Source organism: Microcaecilia unicolor, chromosome 3 (genome assembly GCF_901765095.1).
Source record: "Microcaecilia unicolor chromosome 3, aMicUni1.1, whole genome shotgun sequence".
Lineage (NCBI taxonomy): Eukaryota > Metazoa > Chordata > Amphibia > Gymnophiona > Siphonopidae > Microcaecilia > Microcaecilia unicolor.
Genome location: NC_044033.1, coordinates 388,964,529 through 388,988,784, shown reverse-complemented (window position 1 = coordinate 388,988,784; position 24,256 = coordinate 388,964,529). Strand labels below are relative to the sequence as shown.

The following is a 24,256-nucleotide window of genomic DNA, read 5'->3' as shown; positions in this document are numbered from 1 at the left end:
AGCTTTGTTTACATTTCATCAGCCCGAGATCCATCGGATATCACCACCCATGTGTATAGACTGATACCTTGCTGTCTTCAGAGAGCACCTGCTACAGGTAAGCAGTGTTGTTAACTGTTCAGGAACACTTTACCGGATTTTCATGGTGAACGTGCTGTCATATTTCTACTAATCAATTTATGTGGAAATTGTTTCTGAGTAATATATACATGCTTTTGAGAGTGCAAAATTATTTATGCACAGTACCTTATAAAAGTCTTTACACCGTTATACATTTTTCACATTCTGGGGTAGATTCAAGAAAGTGTGCTAAACATTAAGCACAAAAAATACAGGCGCTAAGCGCCAATTCTGTAGCAGCAATTAGACGCAAAATTTCCCTTATAGAATGAAGTCAGTTAGGCACACGCATGCCAACTCTCGTTGGCATGCGTGTGCCTAACTTACATCATGTCAAAGGCTGGTGTAAGTGATTGCACCTACAGTTGGCAGTTGCATACATAAGTGATGGTATTCTATAACTTGCACATGTAACTGCAAGACATACCCTAAATCCGCCCATCTGCGTACCCATTTGTAATTGTGTGCTCTAGCATTTAGGCACTACGTTTAAAAATAGCACCTAAGTGCAATTGTTTGTAACTAAAATTAGTACCAATTTGCACCAAAACGCCACTTAAGGGCTATTATTGGTACTTAAGTTAGGCACACAACTGGCTGTATTCTGTAACTTGCATATCCAAAATTTGCATGCTAGTTGGAAAGTTGTGCACACAAATTTATAGAATCCAGGGGTCTGTCTACAAAACATAATTCAAAATGCATTAAAGTAGGAGTTGTTCAATGATCTATACAATATACTTGGCACATTCAATGTGAAAAGAATTATAGAATAAAATAAAAGGTCCTGCCTACCAACTGATCTCCGAGCTGAGCTACCTGAAGTTTAAATCCACACTCAAAATGGTGCTTCTGCAAAGCTTTCCCAAATAATTTCTTCTTTTTCTCTCCTCCTCGTCCCCTGACTTGCAAGCCACAAAATCAGCTTGCAAATTTAGTCTACCAGCCCCACCTTTCTCCCTTCCAACCCTACACTCTGTTTTTATTTAGGCTGTAAGAAGATGGGGGGGGTGGTATCCTAATATATAAGGAGGAATTGTAATCATTTGAATTATTTCCAGTGGCTATTGGGACAATTTTTGTAACATCAGAGCAAAGTTTTATTAATGATTTCAACGCCCTGAGGAAGCCCATTAACTTGAAAGAGCATGCAGTTCCGTCTGCCAGACACAATTGAGGATAGGCAGAGCAGAAGCAATGAAAGAGATGCTCCTGTCGCTCTAGAAATGATTTTAAAGTTCAGGGCAGGTAGGAGAAGAGGACTGATTTTGGGATAGTGCTGAGAGGAGTTCAATACAGGAAATGGATGGGAAAAGGGGTGCTGAGAAGAGGACAGGTGGGGCTTCAGAATGGGTCTAATCCAGGGGCTGGAGCTGGGAGGCTGAAAAAGACAAGTGGGAGAAAGGAACTGTGGAAAATGATCCTGATTTAAAGGTGATGGAAAGGTGACTGGGGGCTGATGTAAAGCTGGGGATAACAAAAGAGAGGTGATGATGAAAGATGATAGGAGTGACAGAAATGATCGAATATAAGGAGCAGGTGCTAGAGGGGAATGATGTTCGGGCAGGAAGAACGGGGCTCAGAGCTATCAGACTGAGAGTGGTGGGAGGGCGGGGGTCTGACAATGGTCAAATGGGGGTTGCGAGTTCATAGAGGAGCTAGGAGAAAGAGGAGGAGGAGGACGTGGGGGAGGGGTGAAGCAAAGGTATTATGCAGGGATGGTGAAGATAGAGGAGCAGAGGAATGTGTACTAAGGTTAAGGTGGAGGAAAGGCTAAATGAATATTGGAGAATGAGGTAGGTGGATGGATGCTGAAGAAGAGGTGGGGTGGGAAAGGGTGGGCAGCGAAGAGGTTGAGGGACAAAGGAAGGGGACAGATCTTGAAAGAAGTGAAAAAATCTCTATATATAAAAGGCACCTCCAACGTTCGAATGAAGCCTCAAGCCAGAAACTTGAGGCACCAGAGATATCCGGTTTGACCAGGAGTGTCTGCCCCGCCCTCGCGTCACAACGTTAAGACGACGAGGGCGGAGCACTGACACTCGACACTACGCGATCTACCCCTCTGCCGATATTTCCAACTCTCGCCACTCTCCCAAACACAAATCTATCGTCCGTTATTACCTCCACAAAATGCCTCCTCAGAAGCAGAACTCCCGTCCGTCTCTCTGGCAATTAAGAACAGAAAGTCTTCTACGTGCTCGCTAGGTACTTTCACTATCACTTCTACAGAAAAGAGGATATTTCTAAGAGAAGGGAAGGGCATTCGGGGTACAGAAGCCATACGGGAAACACCTATTTTCTGGCTTACATTTATGCAATGCAAAAATCACACCCCTTCCCCCCACCGTACAAAGTAACTGTGTTGGGAAAAAGGTATTCAATAACACATCACACACAAAGCAGGAAACACCCGAAAATGTCTCCTTTTAATGTATCCCTTTCTTACACAGCCTTCACAGCACTGCTACTAGTAAGCCATCTATCGCTGTCAGGGAATGGATTTTCACAACACGCTGCCATAAACCAAGTACCCTTTCCAGACCACACAGAGACATTCTTCAAGCTGTCGCTAGGTACTTTCACTTTAACTTCTACAGAAAACAGGATCTTCCTATGAGAAGGGAAGGGCATTCGCAGTACAGAACACATACGCGAAACACCTCCTTTCTGCCTTACATTAAAGGATCTTATGCAATGCAAAAATCACACCTCTTCCCCCCACCGTACAAACTAACTCTGTTGGGATAAAGGTATTCAATAACAGATCACACACAAAGCAAGAAAAACCCGAAAATGTCTCCTTTTCATGTATCCCTTTCTTACACAGCATTCACAGCACTGCTACTAATAAGCCATCTATTGCTGTCAGGGAATAGATTCTCACTAAACGCTGCCACAAACCAAGTACCCTTTCCAGACCACACAGAGACATTCTTCAAGGTGTGTCTCACAAACTCAAATCTTCTCTCTATATAAAAGGCACCTATTTTCATGCTGTTGGAAGGTCTCACTCTGAAGCTGTTTGAGGGGTTCCACACACCCCCACCCCACCTGGTGATACTGCTGCAGGAACTGGCACAAACTGGGAGGTAGGCAGAGGGAAGGGAAAACACTGCAACTGGGAGGGAGGGAGGGTGGGAAAACCATGGAACTCCGAGGGGGGGCATTCAGTCTCTCTCTATCACACACTCACTATCATATCACACTCCGAGGACAAGCCTGCTAGCGCCCGTTTTATTGCTTTCAGAAATGGGCCTTTTTTTACTAGTATTTAAATAGGGAAGGTAAAAGGGGAAATGGGAGCCTAAATAAGAGGTAAGATATAAAGGAACTGAAGCTGGAAAGGGGTTGAGTTGATGGGGAAAGATCTGGGGTTGGTAGGGGGATGAGACAGAAACAGATAAACTCGGAACACCTGCAACAGATGAGCAACTTTGTTAAACAGAAGGATGAGTTAAAAGTGAGGCAAGAAGGGAAGAAGATGAGCAGTGAAGAAACAGAAAATGTAAATTTGATTCTGGACTTAGGACTCCTAAGGACTTAGGAGAAAAAAAAAAACAAGAGAAAGTATTAAAAACAAAAAAAATGACCAGCATCGACCAAAGTGGAAAAACAAAGTGGATTTCTTATATTGGAATCCCTATGGATTGAAATTCCATGTGTAAAAGGGAAAAGGATAGTGATAGGAGTGTACTACCGTCCACCTGGCCAGGATGAACAGACAGCTGTAGAAATGTTATCAGAAATTAGAGAGACCAACAAACTGGGCAACACGATAATAATGGGTGATTTCAATTACCCCAATATTGACTGGGTAAATGTAACATCAGGGCATGCTAGGGAGGTAAAATTCCTTGATGAAATGGAGGACTGCTTTATAGAGCAGCTGGTACAGGAGCCAACAAGAGGAGGAAAAATTCTAGACTTAGTCCTTAGTGGAGCTCATAATTCGGTGCAGGAGGTAATGTTGCTGGGGTCACTTGACAACAGTGATCATAATATGATCAGGTTTGATATCGACTTTGGAGTAAGTACACACAATAAATCCAATTTGTTAGCATTTAACTTTCAAAAAGGAAATTGAAAAAGAACGGTGAAAAAAAAACTTAGGTGAGCAGCTGCAATGGTCAAAAATTTACATCAGGCGGGGATGCTGTTCAAAAATACCACCCTGGAAGCCCAGGCCACATATATTCCATGTATAAAAAAAAAAAAGGAGGAAGGAAGGCCAAGGGACAGCCAGCATGATTAAAAAGTGAGGTGAAGGAAGCTATTAGAGCTAATCAGAAAATGAAAGAAGGATCCGACTGAAAATAATAAGAAACAGCTTAAGGAATGGCAAAGAGAAACTTTGAAAAAAAGATTGCGTTGGAGGCAAAAAGACATAGTAAAAAAAATTTTTAGGTATATGAAAAGCAAGAAGCTGGCAAAATAATCACTTGGACCAGTATGACTCAGGGAAGACAAAGCCATAGCGGAGAGATTAAATGAATTGTTTGCTTTGGTCTTCACCAAGGAAGATTTGGGAGAGATACTGGTGCCATAAATGATATTCAAAGCTGATGAGTCAGAGAAATTGAATGAAATATCTATAAACTGGAAGATGTAATGGCGCAATTTGACAAACTGAAGAGTACAGAACTATTGTTAGTAATATGTAATTTATCTTTAAAATCAAGCATGGTACCAGGAGATTGGAGGGTGGCCAGGAAATTATAGACTGGTGAGCCTGACATCGGTGCCATCTAAAATGTAGAGACTATTATAAAGAACAAATTACAGAGCATGTTCAAAAGCATGGATTAATGAGACAAAGCCAAAATGGATTTATTGAAGAGAAATCTTGCCTCACTAATTTATTACATTTCTTTGAAGGTGTGAAGAAATATGGATAAAGGTGATCCAGTCAATATTGTGTGTCTGGATTTTCAAAAGGCATTTGACAAAGTACCCATTGAAAGACTCCAGAGGAAATTGGAGAGTCATGGGATAGGAGGTAGTGTTCTATTGTGGAGTAAAAACTGGTTAAAAGAAAGCAGAGAGTAGGGTTAAATGGTCAGTATTCTCAATGGAGAAAGATGGATAGTGGGGTTCCCCAGGGGTCTGTGCTAGGACTGCTGTTTTTTAACACATCAAACATATAAACGGCAAGTGACTGACTCACCTGCAAATGCGCAGTAGAGACTTCCCTCTCTGTCCCGCCCTCACGTCAAGACGTGATGATGTCAGAGGGCGGGACAGAGAGAGAAACGGAGTCAGAGTCACAGTCGGACGCTGCCGCCTGGAAACAAACATCGCACGCACCAACCTCCAACTTCCCCCCCATCCCCGCCGCCGCTCCTGCCCTCCTCCATATCGGGCCCTCTGCACTGACGTGACAGCGCCTCTCACCTCCGTGTGGAAGCCTGCAGCGCTTTCACATGGAGGTGAGAGGCGCTGTCAGATCAGTGCAGGGGGCCCGGCACGGAGGGGGCAGGGAGCGGCGGCGAGGAGGGTAGCTGGAAATCTCGCCCGTTTTAACGGGCTTAACGGCTAGTTTATTAATAGTCAAGAGATGGGAGTAACTAGTGAGGTAATTAAATTTGGTGACGGCACAAAGTTATTCAAAGTTAAAGTTCAAGAAGATTGTGAAAAATTACTAGAGGACCTTACAATACTGGGAGACTGGGCATCCAAATGGCAAATGATGTTTGATGTGAGCAAGTGCAGTGATACATGTGGGAAAAGGAACCTGAACTATAGCTACGTGATGAAAGGTTCCATATTAGGAGTCACCGACCAGGAAAGGGATCTAAATGTCATTGTTGATATGTTGAAACTCTCTGCTCAGTGTGTGGTGGTGGCTAAGAAAGCAAATAGAGTGTTAGGAATTATTAGGAAAGGAATAGAAACAAAAATGTGGATGTTATAATGCCTTTGTATCGCTCCAGGGCATGACCGCACCTCAAATATTGTGTGCAAATTTGGTCACCGCATCTCAAAAAAGATGATATGAAATTAGAAAAGGTACAGAGAAGAGCGATGAAAATGATAAAGGGGATCAGACAACTTCCCTATGTGGAAAGGCTAAAGTGGCTAAGGCTCTCAGCTTGGAGAAAAGATGGCTGAGGGGGAGATATGATAGAGGTCTATAAAATAATGAGTGGAGTGGGATGGGTAGACATGAATCGTTTGTTTACTCTTCATGGGCTTCATGGACCTTCGGTCTGTCGCAGTATGACAATACTTGTGTTCGTATTCTGTACAGAATGAAATGTCTGTTCCATTGGGGGGGGGGGGGGCAGTAATCCACTGCTCACTGTATGTTGTGTTTTTGTTTTGTTTTTTTGAGATTTTCAACTTCACTTTTTGTCTAGAAATGTTTATAATCTGTAGCTTATTTTTATACCAGGTGACAGTCTGTTTTCCTTTTGTAACAGCAGAGAAGGTTCTTTAGATTACATGTAGGCTTGTTCTGTTTTTCCAACTGGAGGGTGTACTGGTGGTCTAGAATATTTTCAATGCTGTCTTATATCTTAAGTAGGGTTAATGCAGTTTGAGTGTCTATTTTTTTTATTTTTCAGTGTCTGGTAGTGAAGGCAGTTTGTGTTGATCTTACTGATGTGACAGAGTTTGAACAGAATGTTTTTGTAAATCTGCTTCTGCTCTGTACCTATTTCTGAGAGTTTTATTGGTCGATTTGGCAACATTCCATGTGAATGAATAATTATGCTTTTTGTAAACAGTTCTGTAGCTGGGCACCACAATTTAGGTGCACAAATTATTTAACTGCATCTTTGCACCAAGATGCCATTATAGAATACTGCATAAGTCGGCATTGGCACACTTTAATGTAGACACAAACAGCTATGGCATGTCTATGACAGGCATAACTGTTCAAGCCTAAGTGTGACACTTGATCATGTATCTTAACAGTATTCTGTAAAATATATGTGTAACTGGGAACATCATCAATGCCTCGCCCATGTGAATGTCCCCTTGCACTTATGCGCTAAGTGATTTATGCCCATAAATTATAGAATAGTGCTTTAGCGCTTATATACATATAAATGCTAGTATTGTATTAAATATGTGCACAAATGGCATATAACTTTAGGCACTGTGTTATAGAATTAGGGGATTCATGATTTGTATAATTTTAACTAGATATGAATCGATGTGGGAAATGAGGGTGGAGTTAGGGGCAGACCACGAGTCCCACCAGACAAAATGTTCTGATGTCCCTGGGAAGGGAAGGGAAATGTTTGATGGGGGAGGTTGGGAGGATTTAAGAAAAAAAGGAAGATGCTGGGGGGGCACCATCTGATAGGTTGCTGGGAGGTGCCAGAAAACCTTAGATCGACCCTGTCTATCATAACCATTTTCCAAACGTCTATGGAAAGAAATCACCAAATACAGAAGAAATGCTTCTGCACTGTGCCCTGCACAAAACTCATACAGGCCATCTGCAAGGATTCTGAGCTTCTCTAAATAATTGGATAAAAAAAACATTTTCTCAAATAACTGTCTAAAAAGGTTAAGTGTGAGATTGGCCTATGGCTATTCAGGTCAATTAAATCTAAACCCAAACTTTTCTTAATCAGTTGATTCACTGCCTCTTTTAAATGTCGTGGAAACTGTCCATCACTAAAGTAAATATTCATTATTGTTAATGGCAGGGTATAGAGCTACGCTCAACAATTATTCTAATCAACCAAATTCAAGCAGCCTTCAGAAGCTCAATTTATCATCTGTGACAACACTGTCTCTTTCCATAGATCAAGAACACAAATCTTGATACAGTGATTCATGCCATGATAACATCAAGGCTGGATTACTGTAATTTATTTATTTATAAAATGTATATCCTGTCTAAATCTAAGCAGGTAACAATTTAGCATTCACAATTCGGCATATAGCACAAACAGTGACACCCACTGTTTCCCAACCAACCAGAAACTTAAGCCTGAACGAATAAGTGAGTCTTCAGAAACTTCTTAAACTGTTCTGCATTGATACAGTAGTGCAGATAACTAGGCAGAGCATTCCACAGTCCAGGACCTGCAACCGAGAAGGCTTTTGCCCTTGTGCAAGCATAGTGCGTGCTTATCATTGAATCAGTTGCCAGTTTTTTTGTGAAGTCAGATCTCAACCTCCTTGCAGATACAAACAATTTGATCACGGGCCGAAAATACCATGCCTTTTGAGGATGCAAAATCACATTCCATTGGCTAACCAACTGAAAATTAACAAGAAAATGATGGAACCAGCCCACCAGGATCATCTGCAGATGTTCAAAGCTTTGGCAGTATCATTATGTCTTTTAAAATAAAAGCAAGTTCAAATTATTACCCTTATTATGAATAGGGCAGTCCACAATTTGTTTAAAACCCAAGACCGAAAGGATACAAAGTCTTTAGCAGGGAGCAAGATGGCCACTGATGAGGGAGACTGTTTACCTCGCTGCTCCAGTTTAGCTACACAGCCATGGTTAAGAAGCGGAAAGGAAATGTTAAGACTTATCCAACAGTCTGTCCTCTCCCCCCTTCAGGACCCATGGAGAAATTTGTGGTGCAAAGTACTTTGGACAATGCTCTGTTTGCAGCCTCGAGAGAGGAAAGCTTGGAACTTGAAACCTCATCAAGCCTGGAGCAGTGTTTTCCTCCTGCTGCTCTCAGACCTGAAAGCACTGAAGACACCACCACGGTAAGCACTGCCCATGTTGCACGTGCTTCAGCGATTGGCGGGAAACATATACCAAACATTCCCAAGGTCCCTGAAGAGACTGAAGCAGTTGGGTCTAGGGCAGGATTTCCTGACTCTGAAGAGTCCTGTTCAGATGGAGAATGTAGGGGTTGTCGTAGGAAGCCATTCTCCTGTAATAGGGAGATATGCCTTGGATTCAACACAGACTGGGATTTCTAAACCTAAGGTGATGACTTTGGATTTGATGTGGGGTGCCATTGAAAATATACAATGTACAATGAATAAAAGATCTGATGGACCAACGTTGTTGAATAAAGACTTTAGTGGAAAACGTGCAGTTTGATAGTACTTTATTGAGCATGCAGAAAAATTTCAGGTGTTTAAAAAAGAAAATTTGGATTTCTCTTTTTCAAATCTTAAAGGATATTGTTAGAATAGCGACAAAATTAGAGAATATGGAAAATTAGATTTTATCTGAGATTTCTAAATTTTCCTTATAGCTCCGTTATTTCACAAAATAAATGTTCAAAAAAGTATTTGTTGGAAGAATTTCCCCAGGAAGCATTCCCTCCATTAGAGAATATATATTATATTCCAGTAAAGATGATTTATTCACCAGGTACAACTATTCAAAAAGCATCCCAGATCTCTGCAGATGTATCGCAAGTTTTACAAGTAAAGATACAGAAGAAACCATCTTTGCACACCAACTTAAACAGCACTTTGATGTTGGATTGCTGTGGTTTACATAGAAGCCAGATAAGCCATATTCAAGGCAAGTGACCCTTTAATTGGATCACCAACATTCTTCAAGCTTAGTATTTATGGTGCTGTCACGCCCCTCACCTCTTCGGTGGGACGCTCCGGCGGTGCAGGAACGCCCACTGTCATAGCAGGTCCCAGTGCTCCAGTCTGTGTGGCGCTCCCCCTCTCCTTGGCGCAGTGCACGTGCCCTGACTGTCACGTTGCCCTACATCCTGCCAGCTCTGCATGCCTCCGGGGCTGGTCGGGACCTTCGGTCTGCCTCCTTGCTCCATGGGGATTGGACCTGTCCGCGGGCGGACTCCTCCTTCTCAGACCACCTACCTATGGCAGCTCTCCTCTCCAGCTGATTCCTCTTAACGCCTGAAGACCAGCACTACTTCTGGGGTGCTGCCTGCCTACTTACCTTGCCTGTGCCTGGATTACTCTCGTACCTGCTGCCTGCCTACTGACTGCCTGTACCTGGATCACTCTCTTTCCTGCTGCCTGTCTGGCCGTCACGCTCATCACCCCGCTTCCTGCTCCATCCCGTAAGCCCTGCAGGCCACCCTCACCTAGGGGCTCAACCACTGAGGAACGGCGGTCAGCGCAGGTGAAACCCGGGGTTGTCCAGCCGCCAAGCAGAACCTGGTCCGAGTACCGGGCTAGGCAGCACGCTACTTGGTACAAGAACTCACAGGTCTGACAGGTGCATAGAGTATTTATTTTGACATTTTCAGTAATATTTGACTCCTGATGCAGGCCAGGTGGCCGAAACACAGGTCTGTGTTGAGTCGGCTATGACTTTGATTAAAGTTTTATAGTGCCATTTATTGACTGAGTAGATTTGTTGTCATCCTCGCTGTATTTTCACTTGTTCGCAAATTTTACAAACATCAGTGGAGGCAGATGTAATGCCAGCCACTTTGATTATAGTCTTTTCTTTATCAATGGATAGGACTATGTTTTAAAAAATATTCTTCTGGAAATGGCAAGCTTTATTTCTAGGATTAAAACTTTTTATTTTCCCTGATGTGAAGAAAAGCTAAAGAGGATAGGGCTCTTCAGCTTGGAAAAGAGATGGCTGAGGGGAGATATGATTGAGGTCAACAAAATCCTGAGTGGTGTAGTACAAGTAGAACTGAATCGATTTTTTTACTCTTTCAAAAAGTACAAAAAGTAGGAGACACTCTAGAGGTTACATGGAAACACTTGTAAAACAAATAGGAGGAAAACGTTTTTCACTCCATGAACAGTTAAGCTCTGGAAATCTTTGCCGGAGGATGTATTAACAGCAGTTAGCATATCTGGGTTTAAAAAGGTTTGGACAAGTTCATAAAGGAGAAGTCCATAGTCTGCTATTGAGACAGATATGGGGATGCCACTTCTTTCCCTGGGATTGGTAGTGTTGAATGTTGGCACTATTTGGGTTTCTGCCAGATACTTGTGGCTGAATTGGCTACTATTTTAAACATGATACTGGGCTAGATGGACCATTGGTCTGACCCAGTATGGCTATTCTTATGTTCTTATGATGTAACATAGTCTACTCTATTTAGACAAAATGAATTTCTTTGAGGCACACAGCTTTCCAATGTGATGCTCACTTTTTTCTGTGATTCTCTTGTAAATGTATGTTAAAACAAAGGGAGCAGATATATTTTTTGGTTTCATTGTTAAAAAAAATTACCTTTAATACAATCTTCATCTCAGATGTAATTTGTCTTAGGGAAATTCTTCCGTTGTGTATTCCTCTCTCATTTTCTGCTTGAAAGAAAAAGATATTTCCTCTTAAGTTTCTGTTTTTTTTCACATAAAGGAGAACTTTATTTCTTTCATTGTTCCTTTGTTCAATGTAGTATTTTGAAATTTAAAGAAATTTTTAGCAACCTGGTCTGAACCACTGCCATTAAAATGTATGGCGAAATGCTCCTTTAGCAACAAATTCAGGAAATCAAATCAAATACCAGTAAAACTCCAAACTAATAACGGCAGATGGATATGAACATTTTTTAGGGGCCCTATATAGTAAAAGACTCCCCAAATTCACAGCTCTTAATTTAAGGACAGGACTTCTGAGCCTGACAGCTGGAGAGTCACCAATGCTAATACTTCATGAATAAATGGGTGCTACTCCTCCCCCCCCCCCCCTTTCTATAATAATGTTCCACATTGAAAGTATAGAGTAGGTTGTATAGATCAGTGAAGCAAACTCCTACTTCAGTGCTTTTAAATTGTATTTTTAGATAGTAGAATGTGAAAAGTGTTACCAGCTACTTTTTAATTTTTTTTTGTTGTCTCTTGTAAGTATGCTGATGATATTGTGTTATCAGTCCTATTCACTTAGGGCTTCTTTTACAAAACCACACTAGTGATTCCTGCGTAGTAAATGAGAGGAAGCCCGTTTAACTCCTATGGACTTCCTCTCTCTTGCCGCACAAGAATTGCTAGCGTGGCTTTGTAAAAGAAGCCCTTAGTTCTTCCAATTACATTAACTACTGTCAGACAATGCTTTTCTTATGTAGAAGATTGGACTAGATCTTGCAAATTAAACTTGAATAAGGACCAAAACAAAGCTTTTGTGAATGGGTGTCCTAGTTCAGTGATTTTTCAACCCAGTCCCCAGGGACCTCCTGGCCAGTTGTGTTTTCAGGATATCCACAATGAATATGCATTATTACACATACACGGGTTACAATTAGTTTTATAATTAGTCACACTGTATCTTCTACTCATATACTGCGCTAATTGATCAAAACAACATCATAATATGATCCATGCAGTAGGTATAATCGGTGGCAGAGGGGATCCCGGGTGTGCCTAGAAGCTCTAATGGGGCTGTTAAAGGTCTCCTGATGAAGAGAAAATGTATTGAGACCGAGACCAGTTTAAGAGATGAATGGTGAATGAACGGGATACATTCAACCACACGCAATTTCCATGAGGAGCAGAGAGGATTTAATACTCATTGAAGGGCAAGTTTTGAAACTACAGCGGGATGCTTGCTTGCCTGTGGCTTGTACACTGACCCTGTAATGGGGTTTGCTGTTGTGACTCAATTGCTGAGTCTTCCTCGAATGAGATTCTCGTCTACAAGGTAGTCATCATTTGAACTGTGGATTTTCAGGACATTTGCGTTGCAGCTGATGCGGAGTGATTACCGCGTTATGGACTGACCTGTTTGGTATAACTTTGGGGATTATGCTGGATAGTTGGGGTAGATGTAAGTGTGTTAGTGTGGTGAAACACAGTTTTTGAGTAATATGTGAGATTGCATGTGGATGTATGAGAATTTTTGATATGTAATAAATGTTACAGTGGATATTATGATGTTGTTTTGATCAATAATTAGCGCAATGAATATGCATGAGATGTATTAGCATGCACTTCCTCCACTGCATGCAATATGTTTAATGTATATTCATGAAAATCTGACTGGCCAAGTGTTTTCTTACTGCATGGCCAAGTGTGCCTGGGGTTTTTTTTACCCGCTGCGGTAAAAAGAGCCTTGGCACCAGGGGCGTAGCCAGACACCCAATTTTGGGTGGGCCTGGGCCCAAGATGGGTGGGCAGAAGAACCTCGCCCTGTCCCACAGGTGATTTGGTCTCTCCTCTCGTCTGCATGCCATATGGTCTCTCAAACATCTCCCCTCTCCCATATACCTTTTAAATAGCATATTTTCACAGACAGCGAGCAGCAACTAATACACACTGCTCATGTTGGCCCCACAGCCTTACCTCTGATGCAACTACCTGTTTCCGCCTAGGCAGAAATACATCAGAGGGAAGGCTATGGGACTGGTGCGAGCAGTATGTAAATCACTGCTCACTGCAGGCGAAGATCTGCTACTTACAAGGTATGCAGGAGGGACACTTGTTGGGAGTTTTCAGCTGGTGGGGCTTGGGGATCCCTGCCAGCCACATCATAGGTATGCTGCTACTGGGTGGGCCTGAACCTAAAGTGGGTGGGCCTGGGCCCACCCAAGCTCACCCTTGGCTACGCCACTGCTTGGCACGCGTGAAAAATGGCCCCCGCCGCTAGCACAGGACCCTTTTCCCCGCAGCTTTATCAAAGGACCCCTTGACTAATAGAACCTTATGCTGTAGTCATTGTTTGACTTTGTATTTTCCAGATGTTAGAGATCTTATGTCAAAAAAAATTTTGAAGTTCTTGTTTGGATATCAAGCTACACTTTTCTGGAATTCTTTGCCTATTTCTCTAAGAAGTTTCACCAATTGTGTATTTTCTTATTCAAAAAACATTTTTTTTATAAACTGATGGCTAATAGATCTTCAGGTAAATATTGTTCTATCATTAGGAATTCCTAATTTTTAATTTTTTTTTTCCTTTTGTGATTTACCTTGGACTAATTTAATAATGAGCGGAATATAAACATTGTAGTTCCAAACCATATCCCCAGGAATGCTTCCCTGTATAGCAGCAGGTAAAAAGTACACAAAAAATGCAGTACTTACATACCTGTATCTTTATATAAAGCAACCTAAAAGCCCATTTCTAGCAACGTTTTTTAAAAAGGTCTTGCTTGCTAGAAAGTACATCCTACTTTCTTGGAGATCTGCAGATAATTCTATTTTAATGCACTGGAAAAATGAGCTTTACCGACATCTAAAACTCAAGTGACTTGATGCAAAACATGGTCCCTCAAAAGCTTGGAGAGTGTTTCAGGATATTTGGTCTCCCATATGGAATACTTTGCCCCATCGAGCATGAAGTTTAATGTACCTTTGAATTTGTGCATGGTACATGGGGGAGAGGAGGGGGTGAGGTTATGGAATGGTTATTTTTGGTATCGTACGTAATGGCAGTGAAGGTACAACACTGGTACTGATGGATACAAACCAATGTATCATGAGGGGAAGAGGGATGGGAGAGGTTAAAATATTAAAATAACCATGCTATGAGGAGTGTGCTGCTATTTGTTCTTTCTCTGGTTTTTGGCAAGCTTTGTGGTGTGCATTGTAATGTTCATTTGTTGGTGTGGTTAATAAAAAGATCGTTAAAACATAAAAACCCATTTCTGTTGATAATGCATGGTTTTGCCAGTGGAAATGGATTTTAAAATTTCTCTGTAGGGGTGTAATTTTATGTAACTATTTTGTGGATAAAGCAGTGTCTTAAATTCAGAAATTGGAGTATAAATACTCTCAAATAAGACACTAAAAAAAGCTCCTTAATTATCACCACATCTTCAACCTCCAATATAAAAAGATTCAACTATGGATATCAGCGGTGCCCCTCACTAGATTATTATTTTACACCAGCAAGACTTATGCATCCACCTCCTCACTGGTCACACAGTAAAAATCTCATACTCTAGCAAATTTCTTTTTTACTTTTTTGTGAAATAATTTTTGTCTCTCATAATGCAGTCTTAAATATAGCTTAAAAACCAATATTAATCTTAAAGATGTTAATTCAGTCAGCCAGGAGTCTTAAAGTCCGACATAGACTGTTTTGCTTCTCAGTTGTGTCAAGGTGCATACCCCATGCTCCAAATGGCTCTGGCATTTCTCAGCTAGTAACTCACCCTGTTTGAAGACTTGATACAGCTGAGAAGCAAACCATAGTTTATGTTAGATTTCAAGACCCCCGGCTGATAGAATTAACATCTTTAAGACGAGTATTGGTTTTTAAACCATATTTAAGCTATATTTGAGTGCATTGTGAGATAGAACAATTATTTCACAAAAAGTTTGACAGATTGACATTTTTGCTGTGTGACCAGTGAGGAGGATGGGTTCATAAGTTTTGCTGGTGTAAAATGATGATCCAGTGAAGGGCATTACTGAGGTCCATAGTTGAATCTTTTTATACTGGAGGTTGGAAATTGGAGTATATGCATGTAAAAGTGTGGACTAAGGGCTTAATTTTATAACAGGGCACTTGCATGAGAAGTCTAACAGGCATCTGTTTTATAAAACCAACATGGTGTAAATGTGTGCTTGTATTTTGTGTGTCTGTTTGTATATTTTAGAAAATAAGCAAGTACCTCACAACTCTTCCTCCATTAAAACTATGCCCAGATTGCATAAACGTAGTGCACACTTTCTATGCACATATGTTTAACGAGGGTATGTGGCTGAACAATTTTCTGAAAGCCCTGTTCCACATGTAAAATAGGCTTAGATGAGGAAAAACCCTTTATAAAATCACTCTCCTCAACCTTCGTATCGTGTACTTTTACACAGTATATACACCGGCAGCAACAGGGTGCACAGAGTTAGGATCTACATGTACACGTTATAAAATAGGCTTAGATGTGTACATTTTGCCATGATATTTAGGCAAGTCTCAAAGCAGGTATAAATATAAATATTGATGCCTGTTTCCCAGAAAATTATTCTATAAAGGTATGCATCTAATTTTCCTTTTTTAAAAGTTAGATAACCTGTTAAGAGACCTTTATAGAGGGTAATTTGAGAGTATTTTAAAAATTTATTTTTGCACTAAGGCATATTCTTAAGGTAGGGGAAGATACCGGGATGGTAGGAAAGTTTCTTGCAGACTAGTATACAGTGATATGATTGTTCTTGATGTGAGTGTGTTCTTTCCTATTGGCTATTGGTGTTCTTTTCTTATTATTGAGTTTATTTGTATTGTAGATTGCTTTGATTTACATCAAAGCAATGTTTACATGTTTAAAAAAAAGGTGTTTCAAAAAGTTTTAATAACATAATTTTAAAGCAGGCTGCCTAACTTGTGTGAAAGATATCCGCATAAGTTAGACACTTTTGAAAAGAAAAATATGCACATTTTAAATTACCTCATGGGAAATATGTGTATACATTTATATCTGCTTTGGGATATGCACAGTTTACTGTTTTATTTTGTGTGCTTATGTCTTATTTCATAAAGTATGAGCACAAGTCTGAACCCTACCCCAGAAATGCCTCTGTCCAGGTTGAACACGCTTATGGCATACAGAATGTATCTGTCTAAATTTAGGTACATATACCCCAGCCATTATTTTAGTTCATTTCTTCATTACTTTTTCAATAGTCAACGCTAACTCCAGTTTAAAAAAAAAGGTAATATTGCTATGCACAGTTATTTAGTATATGATTAGACATTTATTTATTTATCAGTATTTATTAGCCACCTTTATGAAAAGATTCACCCAAAGCAGTGTACATCAGGTAGTTTAAAATAAAACTTAGAATTCTGTTTACTGCATAAAATAGTAAAAGGACCAAATATAAACATAAATGCAGTAAATGAGGTAAACTTGCAAACAGCAAATTAAAACATAATAATAGGACTACCATAAAACAGTATTAAAAATATGTGCATTTAACAGTACTGTAGAACAACCATATAATGGAAGTATGATAAATGTCATACCATAATAGACAGCATGGAAGAACATTCAAATAAAATAGATACAATACAATGTCAGCATGATACCAATGAAACACCTAAGCATGCATTAGAACATTCAAAGAACATAGATATGATGCTAATGCTTTTCTTACCATGTAGCCAAGGGGCCAAATGTAGATATATAGATGGGGACGAGATGGGTAGTACAGGGTCAGTTGCAATAAATAGATGGGTGGCTAAACTCAAGACAAGTCCTCTGTATAGTTAAATAAGATATAAGGAACCGATCTAAGTTAGTGTGTGTAACAAGCTAGTCCGTGTGAGGAATAAGTATATAATCAAGTCACCATATGTATTAAAGGCTTAGGAGAAGAGCCGGGCTTTCACCTGCTTCCTGAAGTAGAGGTATTCTTGAATTAAACGTAGCCCTCTGGGCTTAAGTTCCAGAGCATGGGGGCTACTGGCTGGCGGGTATCACTTTGTACAATTTCTGTTGATGAGGGTGCAGATAGTGATGCTCCTTGAGAGGACCTTAGAGATCTTAAAGGTGTGTAGAGGGATAACCTATAAGTACTATTGCCTATTTTGTCTGAAGACCTTGAAAATCAAACACAAAGTTTTAAATTTAGCTCTGTAAGGTACTGATAGCCAGTGTAGTTTTTTCAGGAAGGGTGTGATGTGGTCACACCACTTGCAGCCTTCTGTCAGTTGTGCTGCAAACACAGACATGCATCAGATGTGTACATACACTAAACTATGAGAAAAATACTCCATAGGCTTCCAACACTTTTGATATTTATTCATTCATTCATTCAAATATTTATTTTCTGCTTAATCTTTCCATTTCTAGGCAGAGTACATAGTTACATATACAGTTTATCAGTCAAAAAAACAAAACAGTAAAACCACAAAATAAAATCAATCAAATCAATACATCATTCATACCATCAAGACATCATCATAGTAATAATTTATACATAATTGAACCAAAATTGTAACAAGTAAAAAGTTTCTGCAGGCAGTTATAAACCTTCACAATCAAGCAGAAATAATATAATGTTAATCATTCTGTCATTCATTAATGTTGCATGCTTACTGAAATGAAAAGGTCTTTAGCACATTCTTAATTTTTTTCAAATTCTGTAATGATCAAATATTATTCAGAAGAACATTCCACAAAAAAAATTGGGTTTCTATATTCATCTAAGTATACTGAGCAAAATGATGGTACATCTAGTATGTTTGACATTGATGATCATGAAGGTTGATGGAGAGGTAAAGAGGCAATAACGGGAAATCATATTCACTACCTTAAATACTTTTTACCGAATTTGATACTCAACAGGTAGCCAGTGAAGAGTTATAAGTGAAGGAGCAATATGTTCAAATTTAGATAATCCAAAGATCAATTATGCCGTTGCATTGAAATAAACCTCTCTGTTGCCATCAGCTCATACTTATGCATCAGGCAAGCTGTGTTCCACCACATATTCACAGTTGAGAACTATCCTTCTAGTTATCCTATATAATAATTCTCACCTCCAACATTCTGAGGCTGCCTGGAACTGTGGATCATGTTGGAGTAGATAATAGTGATGTCACAGAACCCACACCAAATTGGCCAGTAGAAGGGAGAGGGGCGGGGCCACGATACAGGGAGCAACGAATCAGCACAACACGGGGGAATGCACAGGAGCAGGAACAGAAGCCTTTCTCACACAGTCACTCTCTCAAACATACACACTCAGAGGAAAACCTTGCTAGCACCCGTTTCCTTTCAAACAGAAACGGGCCTTTTTTACTAGTTTATAATAAGGTTAATTGCCGTTGACAATAAGAAACCATTAAATAAGCATCATCCTGGGATAAATGGGTTCAGAGTTTCAGATATTTTCATCTGATAATGCTGTATGTTAATTCTGTATATTTAGGACTGAATATTCAGCTGCCAAAGTCAGAGGTGTTTTTAAACAGCCATGGCAGGTAAATTAATCATAAATATTCAGTATCGCTGTCTGGATACCAAACAACACTGAATATCTAGATTGAGTGGCGACTACCGCCACTAATCCAGATAGTGATGATGTTGAAACCTCTATCTACATAGTTACCAGGATAAAGGTAGGACACAGTTTTTCTGTCCTAACTGTATCCAGTTAAACTGGATAGTGATTTCAGTATTGCCACTATCCAGAAAACTACTACTTCTGCCCCTGTACTGCCCTAGCATTATCCAAATAGTGCTGAAGCGGTCTAGAGGGATTTCAGGGCATTATTCAGGTAATGCCATTGAATATCCTTGGATAGCTGTGGTCAACACAAATGCCCTGAAAACAGCAGCCCTTAGCAGGATATTTGTTTTTGCATATTCGGCCCTCAGTTATTAAAGTAAAACATAATATATGAGAGGGTTCCATTATGTATACAAACAAGACTAACAGTGATCCATTATTGTCACCTTTTAACCTCAGCAGTTTTAGAATAGGCCATTTCTGTGTATAGAACACTATTTTATGTGCATAAATACCTTTTAAGTTTGCCTTCTAAATGTATTTTAACAGTGAGTTCAAATCACAACATGGATTCTATAAATGTGCTTCTGTGTTTTGACAGTCAAGTGTTTCTGAATCTGTCTTCTCTGTTCAGCAGGTACAGCAGGTCCAGGTGTTTGCTGATGTGCAGTGTACAGTCAATCTTGTTGGTGGAGACCCCTACCTGAATCAGTCTGGTCCTATGGGATCACAGAAAAATTCTTCTGGACCTCAGACTCCCCAGGCCCAGCAGAAAAGCCTTTTGCAGCAGCTGCTGACTGAATAACTGCTTTAAAAAAAAAAAGGAATGTGAAATTAAATAAGAAATTCAGAGAGAGAAATATATTTTTCTGAGATTTTTGATATCTCAAACTGCAGCCATTCTTTGGGTCGGTAGTTTGTGGAGCAAAGAAGTATTTTGATTGATTGGGGAGGGGAGGGTTCTGGTTTTGTAAAGGTGCTGGATAATGATGTAAGCCATGAATCTCAGACAGTCCATTCTTGAGCCAAACAAAGACAATTCTTACTTTACAAATCAGTTGCTGGCGCTACTGATGTGAACAGAAGGCTTTGGGAACAGGATGGAAGTCCCTGGGAATCGCACAAACTCAGTGTCAGCTGGATCTGTCACTGATAACGAGCCCAATAGATGAAAAGTACTCTCATTGGAGAAAGTTTAAAACAAAAAGTGTCTTTTCTTGTGGAATGCCATTTGCTCGCTCTGGTAATGATGCACGGTCTCCTGCTTATGCATACACTCATCTATTTTCTAGCAGCTGTGAATTTAGCAATTTTAAAGAGCGTGCTTTTTCAACCCAACTTTTTCCTGTGTTTTGAGCTAGTTTACAAATCCAATGAAGCCTCCAGAAGCAGAGGCCAAACCATGAATGTTAAATGAAGCTTTCAAAAAACAAATTAGAGAACGTTTTTTAAAAAAAGCAATAATTGTTTTGGGGAGGGGGAAGTGAGTTCATCTGTCAAGTTACTGTAGATAATTTTGTGGTAACTTAAAAACAAGGTAAGCAGTCCTGTGCATTTTATCAACTTTTAAAAAGAGAATCTATGTAAAATTGTAAACATAAGTTCTGTGGTCCTCAAAGCTTAGTTTTGTCTTACTGTAAATACATCTAATATTTTTCTTTCATTCAGGCACTTAAGACTAAATTCTATAAATGACGCTGAAGAAAAAGGCTCTATGCTCTATTCTATAAACTGTGCTTAAAGGTAGACACCGTTTATAGAATAGCGCTTAGCTTTGGGAACCGCGCCTAACTTTAGACACGAGGATTTATACCAACTAAACCCTAGTGTAAATCCTTGTGCCTAAATTAGGCACAGATCCCCCTTATTCTGTAACGGTGCACATAAATTGTGGGAACGCCTCCGATCCGCCCATAACTATGCCCCCTTTTTTTGGAGCTGCACATAAATGATCTTGGCACCTAAAAATACATGTGTAAATTTTAATGCCAATTTAAACTGATAATTTAGGGCCCAATTATTGGTTCTAATTGGCTTGTTCAGTTAAATTCTGCGTGTGCCCAAATTTGTGCATGCAATTTTTAGCACCATTTATAGAATTTGGGGGTTAATGTCAAGGTTTATATTGTTTGTGGTTTTTGTTATACATATGTGTGCTGCTTGTAGCTGGTTCTTGGACTCATGCAGACCTGATTGGAAAAATATACACCCTACAGGCACTAACCTATAAAGCATGTGCAGGGCAATTCTATAAAGTAGTACAAACATCTGTCACCGATTACATGCCTATTTCATTAGAATAATGACACATACACGCCAAAATTCCATCTAAGCTCTATTTTGTAACTACATGCATATCTTGCATTGAATATAACCTACAGGTAGGCGTTGGCGGGTGTACGGAACTCTCACATGTAACTTTTAGAATGCTATAAGTTACACACATATCTCTGGCACTTAAGCACACACACTTGTTTCGCTTCTTTGGCTGGTGCAAATGCTTATGCCTAAATAAGGCATGCATTTTTACTGTTGTGCTAGAGTTCTTTATAGAATAGACTCCGACCAAGCGCCCAGCTATAGAATTGCTCTTTTAGTCTTAAGAGTTTTCTAAGTCTTATTTAAGATGGTTTATCTCAGAGACTAAAGAGGAAGTATCAAGTGGAAAGGTTGTTCAGGGCTCATTCTTCTCAGACAATTTTATAAAAATACATCTACTCTTTACAGTCCCTGTGCAACTGTCATGTTTGTGATCAATAAAGTAAAAAAAAAAAAAAGGAAAGCAAAATCCTTCTGAAGAACAGAACAAACAAAAGAGAAGGACAGAAGGAGCCAAACCCACAAGTCAGGATGTATTCAATGGCTCAGTTTATCGACAAAAACCAGTATTTTTGCAAAACATAGAATAGTCTTCTAGTAGCAAAACTAGAGTACAAAAGGTACTGACCCAACACTGCAGTGTTTCGGCAGTGAAATTGCCTTCATCAGGGATGCTAGTGAAGCCATAAATCATAATGTTGTCAATAAACTGGACCACTGAATTCATCAGATAAATTACTTTGGAGGTTCAATCTCTTCTAGTCTTACTGGTCTATGACTTAACAGTCCTGCGAACTTTATAGATAGTTATGCATGCCAGCCTATCTCTTATTGGGTAAATGGTCATGGACTTTGATATACTACCTTTCTGTGTTCAAGCAAAGCGGTTTACATATTCTGTGCAGGTATTTTCCCTGTCCTTACTGGGTGTACAATCTGTTTTTTGTATCTAAGGCAATAGAAGATTATGTAAAGTGACTTGCCCAGGTTCACAGGGGAATTGAACCTGGTTCCCCAGAATCTCAGCCAACTGCTACTCCTCCAATGGATTTATGTCAACATGTTTTAGTGCAGAACTAATGTAAGTTGAACTTTAGGTATTAAATGGAAAATGGTTTAGACAGAGGGGAAATATTAGGCAGTGAGAGAAACTAGGCACTAATGCCAACTGACCAGTGTCTATTAGGGTGAAATCTGCACATATTTATTTCAGTGTTTCCCTTGTCCCCAAACATCTGTATAGAGAAATGCCCTCTATTTTATGTTGTGTGAGTGTGGGTCCAGGAACCAGCTGTACAGGATTGATAAACTATCACTAACACTACCTTCTCTGTGGTTTGCAAAGCACCCATCCTGAGACTTTGTGCTTTAATGTGCAAACATTTACCTTAACAGGTGTCTTGTCAGCTTGAGGAGCAGGAAGTTTCAAGTTGCTTCTTCATTGCCAAGGATCTCTGGGCAGGTGCAAATGTTCTGCATCTTAGTAGAATTTAGATTTTAGTGTTTAAAAATGTTAAACTTAGGGGTATAGTTATCAACATGAGTTACCATTAAGATATGTTATTTTACCACTAACATACTATTTTAGCATAGGTCCCATATTATGCAATGAGACCTAGTTACTAATAACTAGATTTAACAGTAAAATAACACATCCTAATTTTTAGCCCATGTTTTCAATTTCCCTCCTTAATTGCATAAACTATCAGGATGGGTTATAGAAATGTGATGTGCAATATGTGATCCCTTAGATTATCTTTGATTATTCACATTGTCACAAAATGAAGTCTCTGCTGTTCATTATCTCTAAATTGTTATTTACACTGCATTCTGATACTGTAATCATAGCAGCAGAAAGGATTCCCCTTTTTTGGCTTAGATTCTCTAAGTTCTTTGGAATGCGGGAAACATAAATTTTTGCAATTCCTGTTTTCCAGTAGTGCAAAACATTGTATGCATCCAGATATTTCTATTTGACTAGGATACAAAACAGTACTTCCTAACAGGTAAACTGTGCTCAATGTATGAAAATACTGTGGCAACAGCACTTATATGTGTGTACACATTTCAACAATGAAATATATGTGTAAGGGAGCTCTGGAACGCTCTTGTTTTTAGAATTATCTATTAAACCACTGAATTTTCCTGAACATAGGTCCCCAAAGATCACCGTGTACAAAGCAGATAATGTAGACACACTTGGTTATTAGTTCTTCTCGAGCAGTTACTATGGAGCTGCCCTGTTTAGTTTGATGGTAATACTTTAGCCAATGGTTTTGCTTCCTACCTTCTTGGTCTTTTTTTTTTTCCGTTCAAATAGACAGAAGCTCAGTCCTCTTTTCCTATCTCTGAAAATATCTCTTTCCAAGCCCAGTCCCATCCCAAAGGGCCTTGCTTAGGTACCGCTCACTAATGGACAGATGCTCAGAAGCAAACCTGGGCGCTAGAGACTACGCGCCATACTACTACTACTTAGCATTTCTATAGCGCTACAAGGCGTACGCAGCGCTGCACAAACATAGAAGAAAGACAGACCCTGCTCAAAGAGCTTAGCATCTACGTTTGCTGCCGCCCCAAGATCAGAGTGCACGAGCAAATTAAACAACACACTCGTGGGCTCTGACTGCAAGTAGCATGCAAATGCATGCTAAACAGGTATTTTATTATTCCTCCCCAATGATTTGCGGGCAGCTTGCTAAACATTGGTGCATTTTCCGCAGCAAACCCTACACCAGCTCAGAGCTGGCGTATTTGTAGACCATTGGGGGGGAATGGTGAGCCCTAGCAGGGCCCCCATTCCTCTCAATGGAACCTCCCCCCCCCCCCCCCCAACAGGAACTCCAACCACCCCACCTCAAGCCAGCGCCACGAGACCTGGAGGTCCGGCAGACATCCAGTCTCCCCAACCCCCCGACAAGTTCACACCCCTGCACCCCAAAATAAAAGCCCTGGTGGCCCAGTGGGCAGCAAACACAAGCCCCCTGACATGGTGGTCTAGTGGCCCCCTTCCCCCCCCCCCCCCCACCACCTGAAG

General features: G+C 40.2%; 1 protein-coding gene across 4 annotated transcripts in view; it reads left to right on the top strand.

The window, feature by feature from the left end:
- Nucleotides 1–20,605, top strand: part of NCOA1 (nuclear receptor coactivator 1) — a 660,387-nt gene extending 639,782 nt beyond the window's left edge. For all 4 annotated transcript variants that reach the window (XM_030198687.1, XM_030198689.1, XM_030198688.1 and 1 more), the window contains one exon: nucleotides 19,538–20,605. In XM_030198687.1, coding sequence (XP_030054547.1) covers nucleotides 19,538–19,708 — 171 coding nt within the window. In that variant the 3' untranslated portion in view covers nucleotides 19,709–20,605. The remainder of the gene's footprint in view (nucleotides 1–19,537) is intronic.
- Nucleotides 20,606–24,256: the final 3,651 nt, after the last annotated feature.